This window comes from Asterias amurensis, chromosome 18 (assembly GCF_032118995.1).
Source record: "Asterias amurensis chromosome 18, ASM3211899v1".
Lineage (NCBI taxonomy): Eukaryota > Metazoa > Echinodermata > Asteroidea > Forcipulatida > Asteriidae > Asterias > Asterias amurensis.
Window position 1 is genome coordinate 4,047,381 of NC_092665.1, and position 16,179 is coordinate 4,063,559.

The 16,179-nt window shown below is 37.7% G+C and overlaps 2 protein-coding genes across 3 annotated transcripts; both read left to right on the top strand.

Annotated features, from left to right (window-relative positions):
* Window positions 1–1,421: 1,421 nt before the first annotated feature.
* LOC139950386 (eukaryotic translation initiation factor 5A-2-like) lies at window positions 1,422–7,543 on the top strand. Of its 2 annotated transcripts, XM_071949019.1 has the most exons (6): window positions 1,422–1,486; window positions 3,428–3,630; window positions 4,197–4,301; window positions 4,672–4,803; window positions 6,047–6,130; window positions 7,334–7,543. In XM_071949019.1, exons 2-5 carry the CDS (start codon window positions 3,466–3,468, stop codon window positions 6,107–6,109), a joined length of 465 nt encoding a protein of 154 aa, XP_071805120.1. In that variant the 5' UTR covers window positions 1,422–1,486; window positions 3,428–3,465; the 3' UTR covers window positions 6,110–6,130; window positions 7,334–7,543. The 2 variants fall into 2 exon arrangements, with proteins under 2 accessions (XP_071805120.1, XP_071805119.1); XM_071949018.1 differs by having other exon boundaries at window positions 6,047–7,543.
* Window positions 7,544–12,504: 4,961 nt separating this feature from the next.
* On the top strand, window positions 12,505–16,109 carry LOC139950724 (eukaryotic translation initiation factor 5A-1-like). Its single transcript, XM_071949514.1, has 4 exons — window positions 12,505–12,980; window positions 13,913–14,017; window positions 14,742–14,873; window positions 15,972–16,109. The coding sequence occupies exons 1-4, from the start codon at window positions 12,762–12,764 to the stop codon at window positions 16,032–16,034; spliced, it is 519 nt and encodes a 172-aa protein (XP_071805615.1). The 5' UTR covers window positions 12,505–12,761; the 3' UTR covers window positions 16,035–16,109.
* The last annotated feature ends 70 nt before the right edge of the window (window positions 16,110–16,179 follow it).

A 16,179-nucleotide genomic window follows, 5' to 3' on the forward strand; every position in this document is an offset into this window, starting at 1 on the left:
CAACAGCTAATTAAATTTTCTCATAAAAAAAACCCCGTGTATAGGGGCGCTTGGTTTTTGAGTGAGAACACTGCAAAACAAAATATAACTGTCGTTTGTATATAACTTCCTAAAACTTCCCGCCACGAAGGTGCAATGGTTCAGGCTTCTTCTTTTTTTTTTCTTTCTTTTTTTTTCCTTTTTTTTTCATGCCCCATGTGCTTCAAAAATAACATGAGTCGTTACTTCCGTTTTGTTGGCAGTTTTCTTGTCCGTAAGAATTGTCCAGATCCTGTGTATGCACTTTGAAGGCTATATGGCATTAGTTGTTTGTCTTTACTGTATATCTTTTTAACAACCCATCACTCAGGGAAATATTTCATTCTTCCCACAGTTTGTGTGTTGTTGCACAGTGGAAATCAGAAGTATACCTTGTTTAAAGTAAATAAATACTATTTTAAAGAGAAAGCGCCACTCTCGCTTTAATTACAGGATTACCCAATAATATTTGTATTATTTTCAAGGTTCAATGTTAATATATTTTTCACAATATCAAACAAAAAAGAGACATAGTCAAATTAAATAAAATGAAATGAAAATAATCACTAAAAAGACGCCATAGCAGTACGTCAGTAAAGTATACAGATACAGCATAGAAAAAAGGGAAGAACTAAAACAAACGATGACACTGCATGAATACTATAGGTAGGGATCATCAGCCAGTTAAGAAAACGCGATTCAATTACTCCAGCTTTGCAATCTCTCCATTGGCTTCCTATTCATTCTCGCATCATCTTCAAAATTCTCCTTCAAACATTTCAATGCAGTCTTGGAAGTGGACCAACTTACCTGAAAGATCTACTAACTCCATACACTCCTACTAGAAACCTCCGTTCTGCTAACAAAGACATCCTCGTTATTCTTAAAGTGTATGGTCAACGTAGTTTTCAGTTTCTCCCTCTACACATCAAACAAGCCACTGCGATCTCAAGTTTCAAGACTCTTCTCAAAACACATCTATTCAAATTATCTTATACTTAATTATTCTTTTGGTTCCTCTGAGCGCTTAGAGACTTTCTTTTGGCGGTGTTAGGCGCTATAGAAATACGGTTGTTATTATTATTATTATCAATTTTTTTAGAAGCAGAGCTTGCTATGGTCCCTAATTTAGACGTGTTTTTGTTTCGACAGAGAATAACAATTAATATTATTGAGTTTGTACTTTCATGAGTATCTGACCACTAAGCGATGTCAATGTTCTGCAAGTGTCCAATTATCATAAAATATATTATCATAAATACATTGCACTCGCAGACAACGCCTATTGCTACAGTGAAAAAAGTTAAGACAGAAGAACACCCCTTTTATTCGGATCATTCCAATTCATGGGGTATCGCAATTGAACCATTTTGAGTAGCCCCTCCCGAGACAAACCTTAGTTGGCCTGGGAATGCGCATGCGTTGTACCTGCATCGTCGACTCTCTTTTCCGTTCGCAGGCGCCACATGTGAGTAAAACACCAACTTTTGATCATAAAATTCCCCGATATTGACGAAGGACATTACATTTTTATATATCATTTTATAATACTTGTTATACTCAATCTATGTTTGTACCAATTTATTTTATAAGTTTGTAACAAGCTTTATGTAGGTCTATTTTTTCTTGAAGTGAAATTCACAACTTAACTCAGTATTTTGTTCGTGTGCTTGTGTACGTACACCGCAGTACGTGGACTTACAAAAGCAACGTGTTTTAGTTAACGTTGAGTCATGTGTATGTGTGTGTTGTGTGGATGTCGTTTTGTGGCCCTCGTGCTTGCCCCTGCTGCTGTTGGCATTTGTCGGTTAAAAAAATAGGGATTTACTGGAGATTGCGCAATACACACGAACATTTTAATAACTGCTTTTCTTATGTTTACCTTTTTTCCTTGTTGCATTTGAGATCTATGCCCATTTTCCGCATTTGTTTTGTAATGTAAGTAAACCAAGTCTAAGGAGTGGACCATCCATGTGTCTCTTTTTTTTTTTAAGTTCCTAAAAAAGTTGGCAGATAAGTTTGGGGGAAAAGTTTCCGTATGCGTGTGGCGCCACCACTTTTTCATTTGATATGAAATAATATAGTATCTAATTTACTTCAACCCTTCCAATGAGATATCCCTTTTTGTAAAAATGAGTGAAAAAGTGGTGGCGCCATACAGAAAGTTATCCTAGTTTGGCATGTGGTATGGACTACTCCTAGAACTATTTCGGTTTCGTCCGGCTATCGTCTCCCGTAACCTCATAGACGAACATCTTTTACGTGTTTAACGACCCATGGTTCAATGAATTTTTGAATCAGAAATCTCTCTTTTTTTTTCTTTTTTTTTTTAATCTCGCCAAAATTAGGCTCTATGTGTCCTTTGATATATCAGTGTGCGAGGGGGCGACCAGAGAATCCACTCCGCAATCTCAAAAATTGTTAAAAATAATAAATTCTTACCATAATTTTGGATTCCCTATCTACTGTACGTGTTACTCCGTTGCCAACAATTTTGAAAATTACCCGACCTCGTTTTGCGAGAGTGCGTCACAAGAGGGCGGGTACGGTTTGTGATTTGTGTACAAAACATACACGGAACCACGAAGCTCGCACAGGGTACCAGTTTGTACACTTTTTGCACACAGCCGTGTTTTCATTCGATATGAAATAATATAGTATCTAATTTACCTCAATGAGATATCCCTTTTTGTAAAAATGAGTGATAAAGTGGTAGCGCCATACGGAAAGTTATCCGAAGAAGTGGCTGTAGGATACAGTATTCCCAGTTACCTTTCCCAATACAGACATCCCATCATGATTAATAAAGAATGTCCTGTTATGTTTATGACTGTTAATAAAATACTTTCCACTGTGACATCACAAATGTACAAAATTTGTCTACAATCAATAATTGAATTTAGATGATTTAATTCGTCTACAAAACAAAGTCTCAAGCTCAGTCCAAAGACAACTTTAAAATGCTTTACCTTACAGTACTTACAGGATTAATGAACGATTTACAAAGTCTTCCCAGCATTGCCAGCAGATGAATACAATTTTGTTGATTTGTTTGTTTGGCATTTTAATGTCTTTGGTGTGAAAAAACACACTTGAAATTTGATGACAATCTTTTTCACGTGACTGGATCCTGATATCTTCAACACAGTATTTTTTCTTCACATAATTAACATCAACTAAAACAATAAAACATATTTTAAAAACAAAACCACGTCAAGGAGAATCTTACATTGTGTTGTAAACTACTTTTTTGGTTCATCCCTAGCTAGGTGTCCTAATTGGTATCATTTGAGTAAAAAGTAAAGCCTTTACTAAAATCTGTTTCTACACTAAAACACTGACATTTTCTTGATAATCTTTCTATCATTGCAATTCCATAGTTTTTGCTTTTTTTTTTATGTTGTCGTAGCATCCAGTATTCAAAATCGTCAACAGCTTTGATCAACCATGGAAGACAATGATGATTTTACAACTGGCGAGTCTGGTGCCTCCGAAACATATCCCGCTCAGTGTTCAACTCTTCGCAAAAATGGTTACGTGATGCTGAAAAACCGTCCGTGCAAAGTGGTAGAAATGTCCACATCCAAGACGGGGAAACACGGTCACGCCAAGGTGGGTGTTCTGGGCAAATTTTTGTACTCCTTAGCTGGATGTTTCAGGCCTGATACTTCATGGAGGTGATTGTTCCATGCCTCCTGGTCATTGCCTTGGTGCCCTGGAAATGCTCCAGTAGAAATTTCAATTTCCTCATACGGTGCCCTTTGCCAAGGAAAAATGCCATGGTGCCCTTGCCCTCTCAAAACCGTAGCATACATGCCTAATGTTTACCTTAGCTCCCAAACTCACATAATGTCAATTCTCCTTTAGATCATACAGTAGTAAAGTCTTATAAGCTCAAAGGAACTGAACCCTTCTTAAAGACACAGGACAATATTGGTAATTGTAAAAGACCAGTCTTCACACTTGCTGTATCTCAACATATGCATAAAATAACAAACCTGTGAACATTTTATGCATACAGGTATTGGGATTTTTGTTGCTGTGATGCACCAAAAGAGGATACTGGTCTTTGACAATGACCAAACGTGTCCAGTGCCTTTAAACAACACTATGTATTAATGCCCATTCATGGTATGCAGTTTTTCATGTTAACACAAATAACTGTCTTCTTGTTTCAGGTGCATTTGATCGGTATAGATATTTTCAATGCCAAGAAGTACGAGGATATCTGCCCTTCAACCCATAATATGAATGTACCCCATGTAAAGCGAACAGATTTGCAGGTAATAAATCGTTGTTTTCAATCTTATTAACGTTGACAGAATCTTCAAGCAGGAGCAGTTTACTTGTCATTTTCACTAGTCTGTCTGCATTTTACAATTGTCTGCGCTTCAGTCGCCATTCTTTGCTTACCTGGCAAGCACCAAATTTCTAGTTCTGTTAATATGCTTGCCGTAAGAGCGGAATTCCCTGCTTCCATAAGTGCCAATTCTTTGCTTACGGTAAGCAGAGCCATGAAATTCCGCCCTGTTCTAGTTAATAACTTTTCAATGTTATACAATTTTGTAAATATGGTAAATTTACCCTTTTGGTTCTTGGGAAAAACTGTTAAATTCTAGAAAGTTAAACTTGTGGTTGATTTTCTTGCCCCAGTGCATTGGTTTAGAAGATGGATTCCTCTCCCTTATGACTGATACCGGAGAAACACGCGACGATCTGAAGGTTCCAGAAGGTGATATTGGAAAAGAAATAGTCGCAAAGGTGGAGAAGGATGAAACATTTAATGTAAGTAACATAGCCCATCTGGGGTAGAACTCACAAAGAGTTAGACAAGTCTTATCTCAAGTTTGGGCGAGTTTCTCGACCTAAGTTAGGACTAGCCTTAAGTTTTTTATATTTCCCAGGACTAGTCCTAAGTTAGGAACTAGTCCTAAGTTCCGAAGTTCTTTGTTAAATCGACCCTGGTGTTTTTGTAGGCTTCTTACAAAATGCAGCACAGTTCAGAATAAGCTGGTGGTGGCAGAATTAATTTTTTCAAATTTCTGAAATACTTTGAGAATGTTATTTGTGGGATAATTACCTTCCAATTCTCTCTCAAGAGTTTTGAAGTACACTTGCACATAAACACAAATGAAATAGATCTTCTCCGAGTGTTGTTTGACTTATTTTAATTGTGGTCTTGTAAGATCAATGCTGGTCCAGTAAGAATTTTGAGCTACATGCAGTAAATCCAATATAGTCCACCAAGGGCGAGTGGTTCAACAACATTTTTCATAATTATATATATGGGGGCATCATTGCTGAATTGTACCACCCACCTTGGCTTCAACACTGGCTACAAACCATGCAGTCTTGTAGAATTCCCCCCCCCCCCCCTTTCCCGAAATTGAGCCCTGCTCAGCAGCACAGGCTTTTTACTCCCATAGAGCTTAAATGGTTTAAGGAGTGAAGTTAATAGTCCAATGACTAAGGGTAGCAGGGACGAGCGGTCTAAGGCACTGGTTTAAGGCACAGCACCAGTCATTTCGATGGCCTGAGGTTTAATTCCACCGCTGCCAGGATTTTTCTCCGCCTTGGAACCCCCAGCAGGGTGGATATGTGCGCGTTACAGTTTTTTTCATGCAACGTTTCCGCGGAATTACGCGTTTTTTGGGGTTTTTTAACCGTACGAAAAAAAGAACAAGAATAAAAACCCTTTTTTTTCTTTTCTTTTTTCCCGGATTTTTTTTTTTAGCCTAATATATACCTGGCATTAACAGTGTATAGCTATAATCATGTAAAATAAGCCTAGTACATGCTAAAAAAGCACCTAAGAGCATAAAAAACCGCAACATTTTCTAGGGTACCATTGTGGGTATCATGTCCCGTGGCGTTTCGGCTGCCTCGCTCCGCACTTGCATTGTGCCTTTGAAAATTTTCCTCTTTTTTTTTCAACGGGCAGTTGCATGCCTGTTAATATTATAATAATAGTCTTGTATTGGCACTTTACGAGAAGCCACTAATTATTATTTCTTTGTCTTTTATGTAGGTAACCGTTCTAAAGGCGTGTGGTGAAGAGTCTGTTATAGCTATCAAGAATGTAACTGTTTAAAGGAATGAGCTGGACGAGTGGGTTAGTATCATCACAATTCTAAATCAATATGGATAGCTACTTGTCATTTAGCACATCCACTTGTTAATTGATTGGTTTTATGATGGTAAGATGGTACATATGCAGAACAGTCAGTTACACGTGACCACTGGTTGTGTATGAGCAGGAGGTTAATTTATATGCATTCTTGTCGAGGATCTGGGAATCTAACAACCTGAAACTTACACAGTGGTAACAAACATCAACCACATTCGTAATAACAACAAACAAGTCGAAGTAGATAAAGTTATTGTGGGATTGAATTCTTTAACCAGTGTGTGGAGCAGATGAGATCTGTTTGACTATTGGTTTCTGTAAAGGGTCTCGTGGGTTTTTCAAAGCTGAAGGAAATTGCACATCTATGTGACTTTTATGTTTTGGCTTTCCAAGTATCCGGATGAAAAGCGAAGGTTGTTAGATTTGCAGATTCTCTAAGTTACCTCTTGCAGGTTACAAATATCAGAAAATCATTATACTGGTTGTTTTTTTAAAATCATCAATATTTGTTGATGCCGTTGTAGGCGCCTACATTGTGTTGCCTTACTGTGATATTCCCTTTTAATATCCTAGTGCTATGCCATGCGGAGGGATCACTTACAAACTTTTTTGTCAATTTTACCCAAGTTGCATTTTATATCAAACTCTTAAAGGTGAAAGTATAAATTACAGAATCATGTATTGACCGTAACAGACCCTTAGTATTGTTTTATGACTCTATAGATCTTGAAGAGTCTTTGTTACGCTCTCGCCTTCACTCAAAGGCCACATCCGAGGGCAAGTTTCAGAATCTGCTTCTAAAAACCTTAGCGTTGTAACATAATCAATAACAGGTTTTTTCCCCCTTTATTGAAAGACCATTTAAACAGAATATTGTTTGACCTTAAGACGTAGAATGTATCAATTATATGACTAGAATGCTGCCATGTAAAGCCAGCTTTGGTTATGATATGGTGTTTTTCCATCCGAGACTAAAACCCAGATTTTGCAAGTGTCATGTGATATTTGCCCTCCAACAAAACTCAATTTACATCACACTTTACTGAACCAAGGAGTGTAATTATTTTACCCAATGCTTACTTCCAAATAAATTCAAAACTTACTTAGTATGTATTATGTGGATTTATATAGAGGGCGCTACTCTGCGGTTTTCCATTGTATAATTACATTGTTCTGTTCATGCTGCAGCCATGATTGTCTGGGACCCAAGAGATGTGGTGATGCTCTCTTTGAAGTCACCAACTGTTTAAAGAGAAGCCAGACTAATTTTGGTTTGTGCCCATCTTTGATTGTCACTACACGATGATGACTGCACCATCAATCGGACCCTAATAAAGTTGTATGTTGTTTCTTTACAATGTATACTACAAAATGCTATTAAAACGTCTGGAAACTGAACTTTTTTTAAATTTTTTGATTTGATGTGTGTTTACAATATGAAGGGGTTATCTTTTGGGGGCGGGGCAGGGCAGGGAGACACCCATTTAGTTTTACAGGCAAATACTGCTCTAAACTAAATGGGTGTCTATCTTTGAGTGTTGAAGCTAACATGCAATTAGTTTTTCTCTTTTTTGGGGGTGGGGGGGGGGGAGTAAGGGAACACAAATTTGGGTGATATTGGGATAAGGTTTCGCGTTAGTATGTCAGGGTACTGCATTTCTTGTTCGGGGATCTGTTTCAGTGGGGTGGAAGGGTGGGAGTGGGTAGGGAAAGGGCTTTGGATTTACCAGAGGGTATAGTGCAAGTTGGTGATAGAAGGAGTCAATTCAGAATCTGAAACAAGGAGCATGCATGTAGTATTAAACAAGCCGATGCATGTCCACAAAGTTTTCTATTACCAATTTAATTCTGTATTACGTAAGCACTACTTTACAACATGCATATCCGTTTTGAAAGAATTGCTGACTTTTCAGCAAGTTTCCCATATGAAATGTGGATACAAAAACTTCTTTTCTGCTTTCCCTGTGAAGTTTTTCTACTTAACATAAAGTGACTCCCATGTTCACACTTATCAATCTTTTTTCAGAGTTAAAGGTGAACTTTTCTTTATTGTGCTGACTCTGTTGATAGCAAATATTGACTAACGTGTAACTTGCCTGTCTTTGAGCATGGGGCAAAGATTAGGGTAGAAGCCCTTAAAGAAAGGTACAGTATAAGTGCCTCTCAACCTGGAATTTCATTTCAATCTCATCAGCCCTGGAATTTCATCTTTGGGCACTTTCTATTGAAAACCTTAAAGGGGCACCAAGGCAAGGGGCAATGGAGATTGGTACGCGCGTAATTCCTGGCTTGTATCATTCAAAATGTAGTTCTGAGTAAATACTACTGAAAAATGTGTGACTTGATGAATGATTTCCCAAATGAAAAGTGGATACAAAAACTTCTTTTGTGCTTTCCCTGTGGAGTTTTTTTCTAACTTCACAATAAATGACTCCCATGTTCACACTAATCAATCTGCAGTTTTAAAACAAAAATTAAACCTATGTTGCAAACAGAAAAAACTTATGCATCACACTGTTGTGTTGTCAAGGGCATGGATTTGGGCTAACAACTAACATTTTTGTCATTTTCTTGACTTTTTGTCTATTTGTAGTTCATAAATCAAGAACTGCTGAAAGCTCAAACTGTTTGATTTGATACACTTTTACATCGAAGCTCTGTAGTTATCTTTTATGGTGGTTTCTTGTAAGGACACACAACTGTGTACATGTATATGGTTTCTTGTATAGGACATGCATGTACTATATGGTTTCTTATAGGACATACTATAAAAAGTCACTTTGTATGAAAAGGATAGTTCATAGGGTGTACATGTATTTAACACTGCCAACATTTTGGACTGATGGACTTGTTTCATGTATGTTGGCTTACTCTTGTTTCCTGTGTACATGTACATTGTACTCTGCTTCAATTCAACTTGGTTTAAAAAAAGTCGACAATCTTAGTTCTAGTTCCACCAGTAACGTCATTGCTTGTGAGCCGTGTGGAATTTACCAGCCTCAGCAATGTATGTAGAATGACGAGTGTAAATTTTGCCCACATTGGGGGTAACCAGTTTTTGTTCTTCTTAATTCTGTGTGTACAAAGCTTGGTTGGTTAGCTCAAAATTTGGAGCAAGATCTCATTTGCTATGTGTTTGTTGCGAGTAACTTTTTCATACATGATAACTTTACTGTCGGCTTATAAAACTGATCAGTTAGGGTTGAGTGATATATCTTGCCCTAAAAGATGCTATCAGTTCTGGCTGTGCTGTTTGTTAAATGAACATAACTTATGTACAGCATAAAAAAAACATACATGTGTATTATCTGCCTTATGATATTCTTTGCTTTTATGATGATATTTTAATTATATTTTTGTCGTATTGATGAATCTGTTCTGACCAGAGTGAACACATTTCTTGACATAAATCATACCTCATGATTTTTCTTTTTAAAAATGACTAGCATATTGGCAAAATTGTAATTTGTGCCAAACTTAATTTCCACTTTCTTGACGATAATTAATAATGTGTACGGCCTCGGTCAGAGTACAAGAGAGCGCTATACCAACTTGTAGTACAATTTTGAAGTCTGTAACAATCAGATTTGTTCAGAACTAATTAGTTAATGCTTCTAAATGCTTCAAAATTTGTGAGTGTTTCAATGAAAAATTAAATCTCTTACAAGTTTCTTGGTGTAGCACTCCTTTGTAAAAAGGTTGACCATAAATTTTGTTGACGTGTGCAGGTTTTTGAAAATGATAGCAGGGTGTGATAATTTTTGTACAATAGACCATTGCATAGTTCGTCCATTATCTGGTTCCCCGACTACCAGTTAAAATCTCTAGCAACAGTTGTGCGAGGTCCAGTCTAGTTTTGCGAGGGGCCCTGGAATTTATTGCCCATGTGTAGTTGCTTGCCCATGTGTCGTTGCTATTCAAGTAGATGGATATAGTCTGTTGGATTTAATTATTACTCAATTCAAAGTTTTGAAGCAATATTTTTTCTCGTGGTGGATTTTTATTTTGTCTAATACTTTTTTCTTTTCTTTTTTTCTCATCAAGATATTTCGTTGCTCATTTTGTGACAATGTTCAATTTATTTTCACGACAAATTTATTTCATAGCATTTAGAGACGTGTAGGTCATTTACATGTTTAAAACGATATAGATTTACTCTAGAATACTCTCTTTTAATTTCTTCGTAGTCTGTCTAAAATCATGAGATTATTTACAAAAGTTGAATATCAACTAATAGTACGTGGTCACTTTGGGTCAACGAGTTTTAAATTGGCATCACTGCACAGCTGAAGTATGGCGTCTCTATTCATTGTAAAAACTACTATCTTGCGGCAGCCATTTTGTTTTTCATCCATGTTAATGTTCCCAAACGGAGGCTGGGTGGGATAAGAGTCTGGTTCCTTTTTTGTATGATACAGAAAGTATTAAATGAAATTATTGCAAAAAAGGAACTAGACTAAATGGCTGTAGCAATTTTAACGGTACATGTACATTTTTGTAAATGTATACATTGCCACAATATACAAATAGTACCTTGAATAGTCTTTGATGCAACATTTACCAAAGTTCGGTAGCGATGACGTCATTGCTGAGTCTGCCATGCGGTTGTTTGTCAAGTCCACAGTTACAAAGATCAGATCAGTTTTATATTTACTATTATTCTTCTGTATGGACGGTCACTGGTAAATATAACGAAGTAAACAAACGGTTAAAAGAGTGGTTGGCAACATATTTGATTGCCTTGTGTTGTTTCACAGTTAAATTGATTCAGTTTTTATACTTGTCACAAATGGCTGTTCATAGTTTCATAACAACAATTGTAATGTTAAGAGAAACTTTGTTATTGAATGTCGAGGGTTGGTAAAATGAAAACAACAAACAAACACTTGTGGACCATATTACCACTCTCAACATCACGGAAGGCATTACAAATTTGGGGAAAATACACTTTTGGGGACACTAGGTGGCAGCAAACTCACTAGATAATGTAAAACCAATGTTCTTAAAAATATGCGCATGCTTATAACTCGTGCCTGCATACATGTGATGCGTTTTCGCGGTCGTAACCAATAACAGTTAAGGTTGAGTTGGCCATGGGTTATAACTTGCCAATGACCGAAGCGGTAGTTGGTCACAGCCGCGAAAACGCACCCTCTAGTATGTGTGTTTTCTGCAATCGGTGGTTGAAAGTGTCCATTTGATGACATCATCAAGAGTAGTAAAATTGCGTCCAGGATAGACCAGTCCAGGAACTTCAGTGGTTGGCTGTGCAATACATTTCCCTCAAGTGCCATCTAGCCTGGCTTTACCCGGTCGTTGGAGGCTTGTATTTATGGGAGAAGAAGCATGTCATCAAATATAATAATCGTCGGTTCTCCATTGTACATTGTACATGTTTTCAACAAGTGAACAATTTGGGCACATGAGGGCGTACTTGAAGTGCTGTTGTGGCCATAATTATCCATGACGTCATGTCAAACGTAACACGCCACTATGACCCCAATCTTATGATTCCAAACTGATATCGAGTTCGATTGCTAGTTCTCTCCGATTTATAACTACATTGTATACATAACAAACTTATGGTATGTTAAAAAATCTTTTGACTTGATCATGCAACGCCAAAAAATAAACAAATTGTGTTCTTAAAATAATATTGTATGCATTAAAACGAAAGAGTATACTGGCCATACCAGTTAATGGTTTAGTAATGTTATGTAATACTTATTTTGAACATTATCATCTATTAAATTGGTTTGGTTTGGTTTAAGTTAAATACAGATTACTTGGAAGTTGTATCCTTACACACTCGGTATTAGTGTACTGCACACGTGTCCCGACCCCCTAAATCAACAAACAAACAAACAAACGAAAAGGGAAAACTAAAAAAAAAACACTAGTGCCCAAGAAGAATGAGGGAAGACAAGCAGGCCCACTTGTACGTCATCATAAAACGAAAGTAGTTTTCCATGGCTCCCTAAATAGTTTGACTGCATAGCCTATTCCTGAATAATTATCTGAGAACGACACTTTTGTTTCAAAATTCCCTTCTAAAATTGCGCCCCACCCCCCCCCCCCCCACCCCACCAAAATCTGCCCTTATGCACCCTCGCACTCCCCCTATATACCCTAGCCTCCATCCGTTCCAACAAGCAAAGCTATACCAAGACAAAGTTCAGCCGATGGGCGTGGAAAACCCCCGCAGTACACATGCAGATGACACATACAGCATAAACGAAAGCAGACCATCCCACCAAGGACATTGCACAATCAAGTGCAATGCATTGTACAGTTAAAGTTACGCATAGTAATAATTGTGTGGTGCAATACAATACATTTGCGCAGCTATAAATTAAGACTTCAAAAACCTGTTCGACACAACAGTTCCTGCATTCGTATCGCTGCTGCACCATCATGTTCTAGATTTTTGTTCTAAATTTGAAGTATTGTAATACAAAACTACATGCCAGCGAGTAGAATATCTAAAAAAGTCTGTACATCGTGTGATGCCTTAACCGGGTACATGTCAAGTAGGGTTACTGCAAGTGGAATTGGCTGAAAACAATCTAGGATACAACTTAATAAAACTTTGACCCATAAAGAAATCTACTCCAAGATGCCAAGGAAGACCAAAGCTAGTCGCAAGACGGATATGAGTTTGGAGAAGAAGATCCAAATCTCTGAAGATTTTGAAGTTGGGAATGCTGGCGCCTCTAAGACGTACCCTCTGCAGTGTTCCGCACTTCGTAAAGGGGGACACGTGATGATGAAAGACCAGCCATGTAAGATCGTAGAAATGGCTACGTCTGCACCAGGAAAACATGGACACGCAAAGGTTTGTAAACAACTTAACCCTTAAGTTCTTAACTATCGGTAGTGTGATGATGGATTCAATTTATTGAGGAAATTTATTTATAGTTAAGGGCCCGATTGTTTTGTTTGGGTTTCTTTTACGTTTACTTGTAAACAGATGCCCTAGGCCTAAAACCGAAGAAAAATTCATATTAATTTGCGTAAACAAATTTCTAACAAGTGAAATAATAATGCATGTATTGAATCACTTATTCACTTATAATTATTAGTCAGTTTTAACACATTATTGATCTTAATTAATTATGCACATCACATAACGTCATTTGAGAAGGGCGCCCTCTCCTAGATGTCAAAAGAAAGGTTGTTCATTGGCCAATCATGCGCGCCGCGCGTACAACTTTTTGTTCACCTTTAACATGGCGGTGTGGCAGGAGATTATGCCCCCCCCCCCCCACGGAGATTCGGTCCCAAAGTTGGCGACCTGTAAACAAACTTCTTCTGATAGCGCCTTTTTTTGAATCATCCTCCTAGAGCCCACGTTAATTTCCCATTTTCCAATTCTCCGGCGGACAGAATTCCCCGGGACACCGGCTTGTAATTGTACGTCAATAATTTTAAAGCCCGGTTCATACTTCCTGCGACATGCGAATGCGATGCGAATTTGACGTCACAGCCTTCCTTTCGCAGCGATTTTCGCAAGTGAGTAGCCCAGAGTTGACCTGCTGCGAATTATTCAGAAGAAGCTTTCTTTCAGGAAGACACACAATAATGCGTCCCGAAATGTCGGGTATGTTTTCCACAATCAATTCAGAACGTAACAAATCACTTCCTTTAAGATGAGATAATGTTATAACCCCTTGACTCTGGACCTATATCCTAACACACTTTTTTGCTTCAAATTAAGTGTTTTCTTGAAACAAAATACAAATAATTTTGTTCACTTTGATATTTTAGATTCACCTGGTTGGGATTGGTATTTTCTCCGGGAAGAAACAGGAGGTGATCTGTCCGTCCAGCCACTCCATGATGGTGCCTCATGTCAAACGCGAAGATTATCAGGTAAAGAAATAACGGACAATCCAAGTAAATACGTTGTAACTGATTACTTTCGGTTTACTTTAGCTGAGGCTTGAAGCTTCGGCTTACGGTGTCCCTCTTTGCTGCATTGGGTTCGCGTTGGTGCGGCTGTGCTTCCAATGAATGGCATTCGTCCAAAAGTGCTCGCTGGATCTTGTTTTCTGTCGCCTCTATATGCGGGTTTGTGAATCCATCATGAGTATTCTGTGGATTGTTACCAGCAGGACTACCACACACACTGGGCCCACCCAGTTTCATAAAGCCTGGAAAGCCCCTTGCACACTAGATCTCATTTAGCAAGGATCCCCTGCTAAATTGTAGCATGGTTGTAAATGTACCTCGTGTGAAAGACTACTGTCCGAATTCTCTTGCAAAATCATTTTAAACACTTTTTTTTGCTACATTTTATGCTAAAATTAAGCTGTCGCATGTGAACTTAAGCGTAAAAACTTGTTACAGAAAATTATTGCTTTACAGAAACTGGTTACCAACCAAAATTCAATTAAGTTTATTATTATAACTCTGGTGCCCCACCTTATTGCTTAGCAAAGAATGTTGCCAAGCAACATTGTCTGCTAAATTAAATAATGGGCCATATGTGTGCTAATAACACACCAGTGTATACAAGTTTAGTCCACACAACGTTCAAATAATTGCTAATGCATTTCTTTGACTAAATTTGTATTTGTTTTTCCTTTTCTAAAAGGTGATTGGCGTTTGGGATGGGAGCATGAATCTTTTGGACAACAAGGGCGTGGTCAAAAACTTTGTCTCTTTGCCAGAGGGGGAGCTCGGGATTGAGATTCAAGCACGATTCGAGGCAGAGGAAGACATAATGGTAAGTTTTCAATGTTTGTGTCTCCTTTCTAAAAGTTTTTGTGTACCCTCAACCAGTCCTGTCACTGTCCCTGCAAATACAATTATATTTTGTGGTACAATTATTATTTTTGTGGTATTTTTTCAAAATAAAGCTTTTGTCACTAATATATGTGTTTTGATGAGTGGAATGTGAATAAACAGTTTACTGAGGTTTTAAAAAATCAGTTCTTATGTTGTTTACAAATTTAAGAGTAGACCCCGACCCGAGAGGGCGCTGTTCGTGACGTCAATCGAGGCAGACTTTGTCTGTAATGCGTAGAGTAAACACAATTGCAAAGTACATGTACGGACCAAGTCGTGAGTTTGTACGTTTCAAAAAAAGATTTGTTTTTTTTCTTCCGGCAATGCCGACCAGGTGTATTGCTACTGAATGCAGAAAAACACCTTTTTGAAACGTACCAACTCACGACTTGGACGTACATGTACTTTGCACGTGTGTTTACTATACGCATTGCAGGCAAAGTCTGCCTCGATTGACGTCACAAAAGGGGTAGGCGGAGTCAGCCCCCAAACAACTTTATATATTTTTTAAACATATAAATCGTGACAAACAATTACTAAAAAAATTGTTTTATTGTTCGTAAGCATATACTCTTATGTTTGAAAAAAAATATATATATTTCCAGGTGCCTTTAAGCAAATTCCCTTTTAAAGGCACTTGAGACGCTTGGTAACTACACAAAACATAATTAGCAAGAAACTTGTAACGAGCAACGGAGAGCTAGCTGTTGATATTTAAAACATTCTGAGGAACAACTCCCTCTGAAGTAACGTAGTTTTTGAGTAAGAGGTAATTTCTCACTGAATTATTTGAATCCGGCTTACTCACACAAAATTTGGTGGAACAAGGGTGTTTTTTCCCCATTATTTTCTTGGAACTTTGATGACCAGTTGAGCCCAACTTCCCACAGATACACCAAGTGAGAATACTGGTCTTTGACAATCACCAAAGGTGTCTATGCCTTTAAGAGACGGGTGGATATTGATATTTTATTTATATTATTTGAAGTCTAAAAGCTATAAATAATTTGTATTTTATTGTTTGATACATCAACAGGTTACTGTCATGTCAGCTTTGGATGAGGAAGTCGTTGTCGGTTTGAAGAAACTGCCCAAGTAAGAATCGGTAAACATCGACTTTGATCGGCAACTGTCGACAGTATAAGGATGCCATCGGAACTATATAGCCTTCAAGTAGTTTTTAGATGTTGAAATGAACATATCATTAGAATAGAGTTTAAATGGGGTTTCTTTATACTTTATTC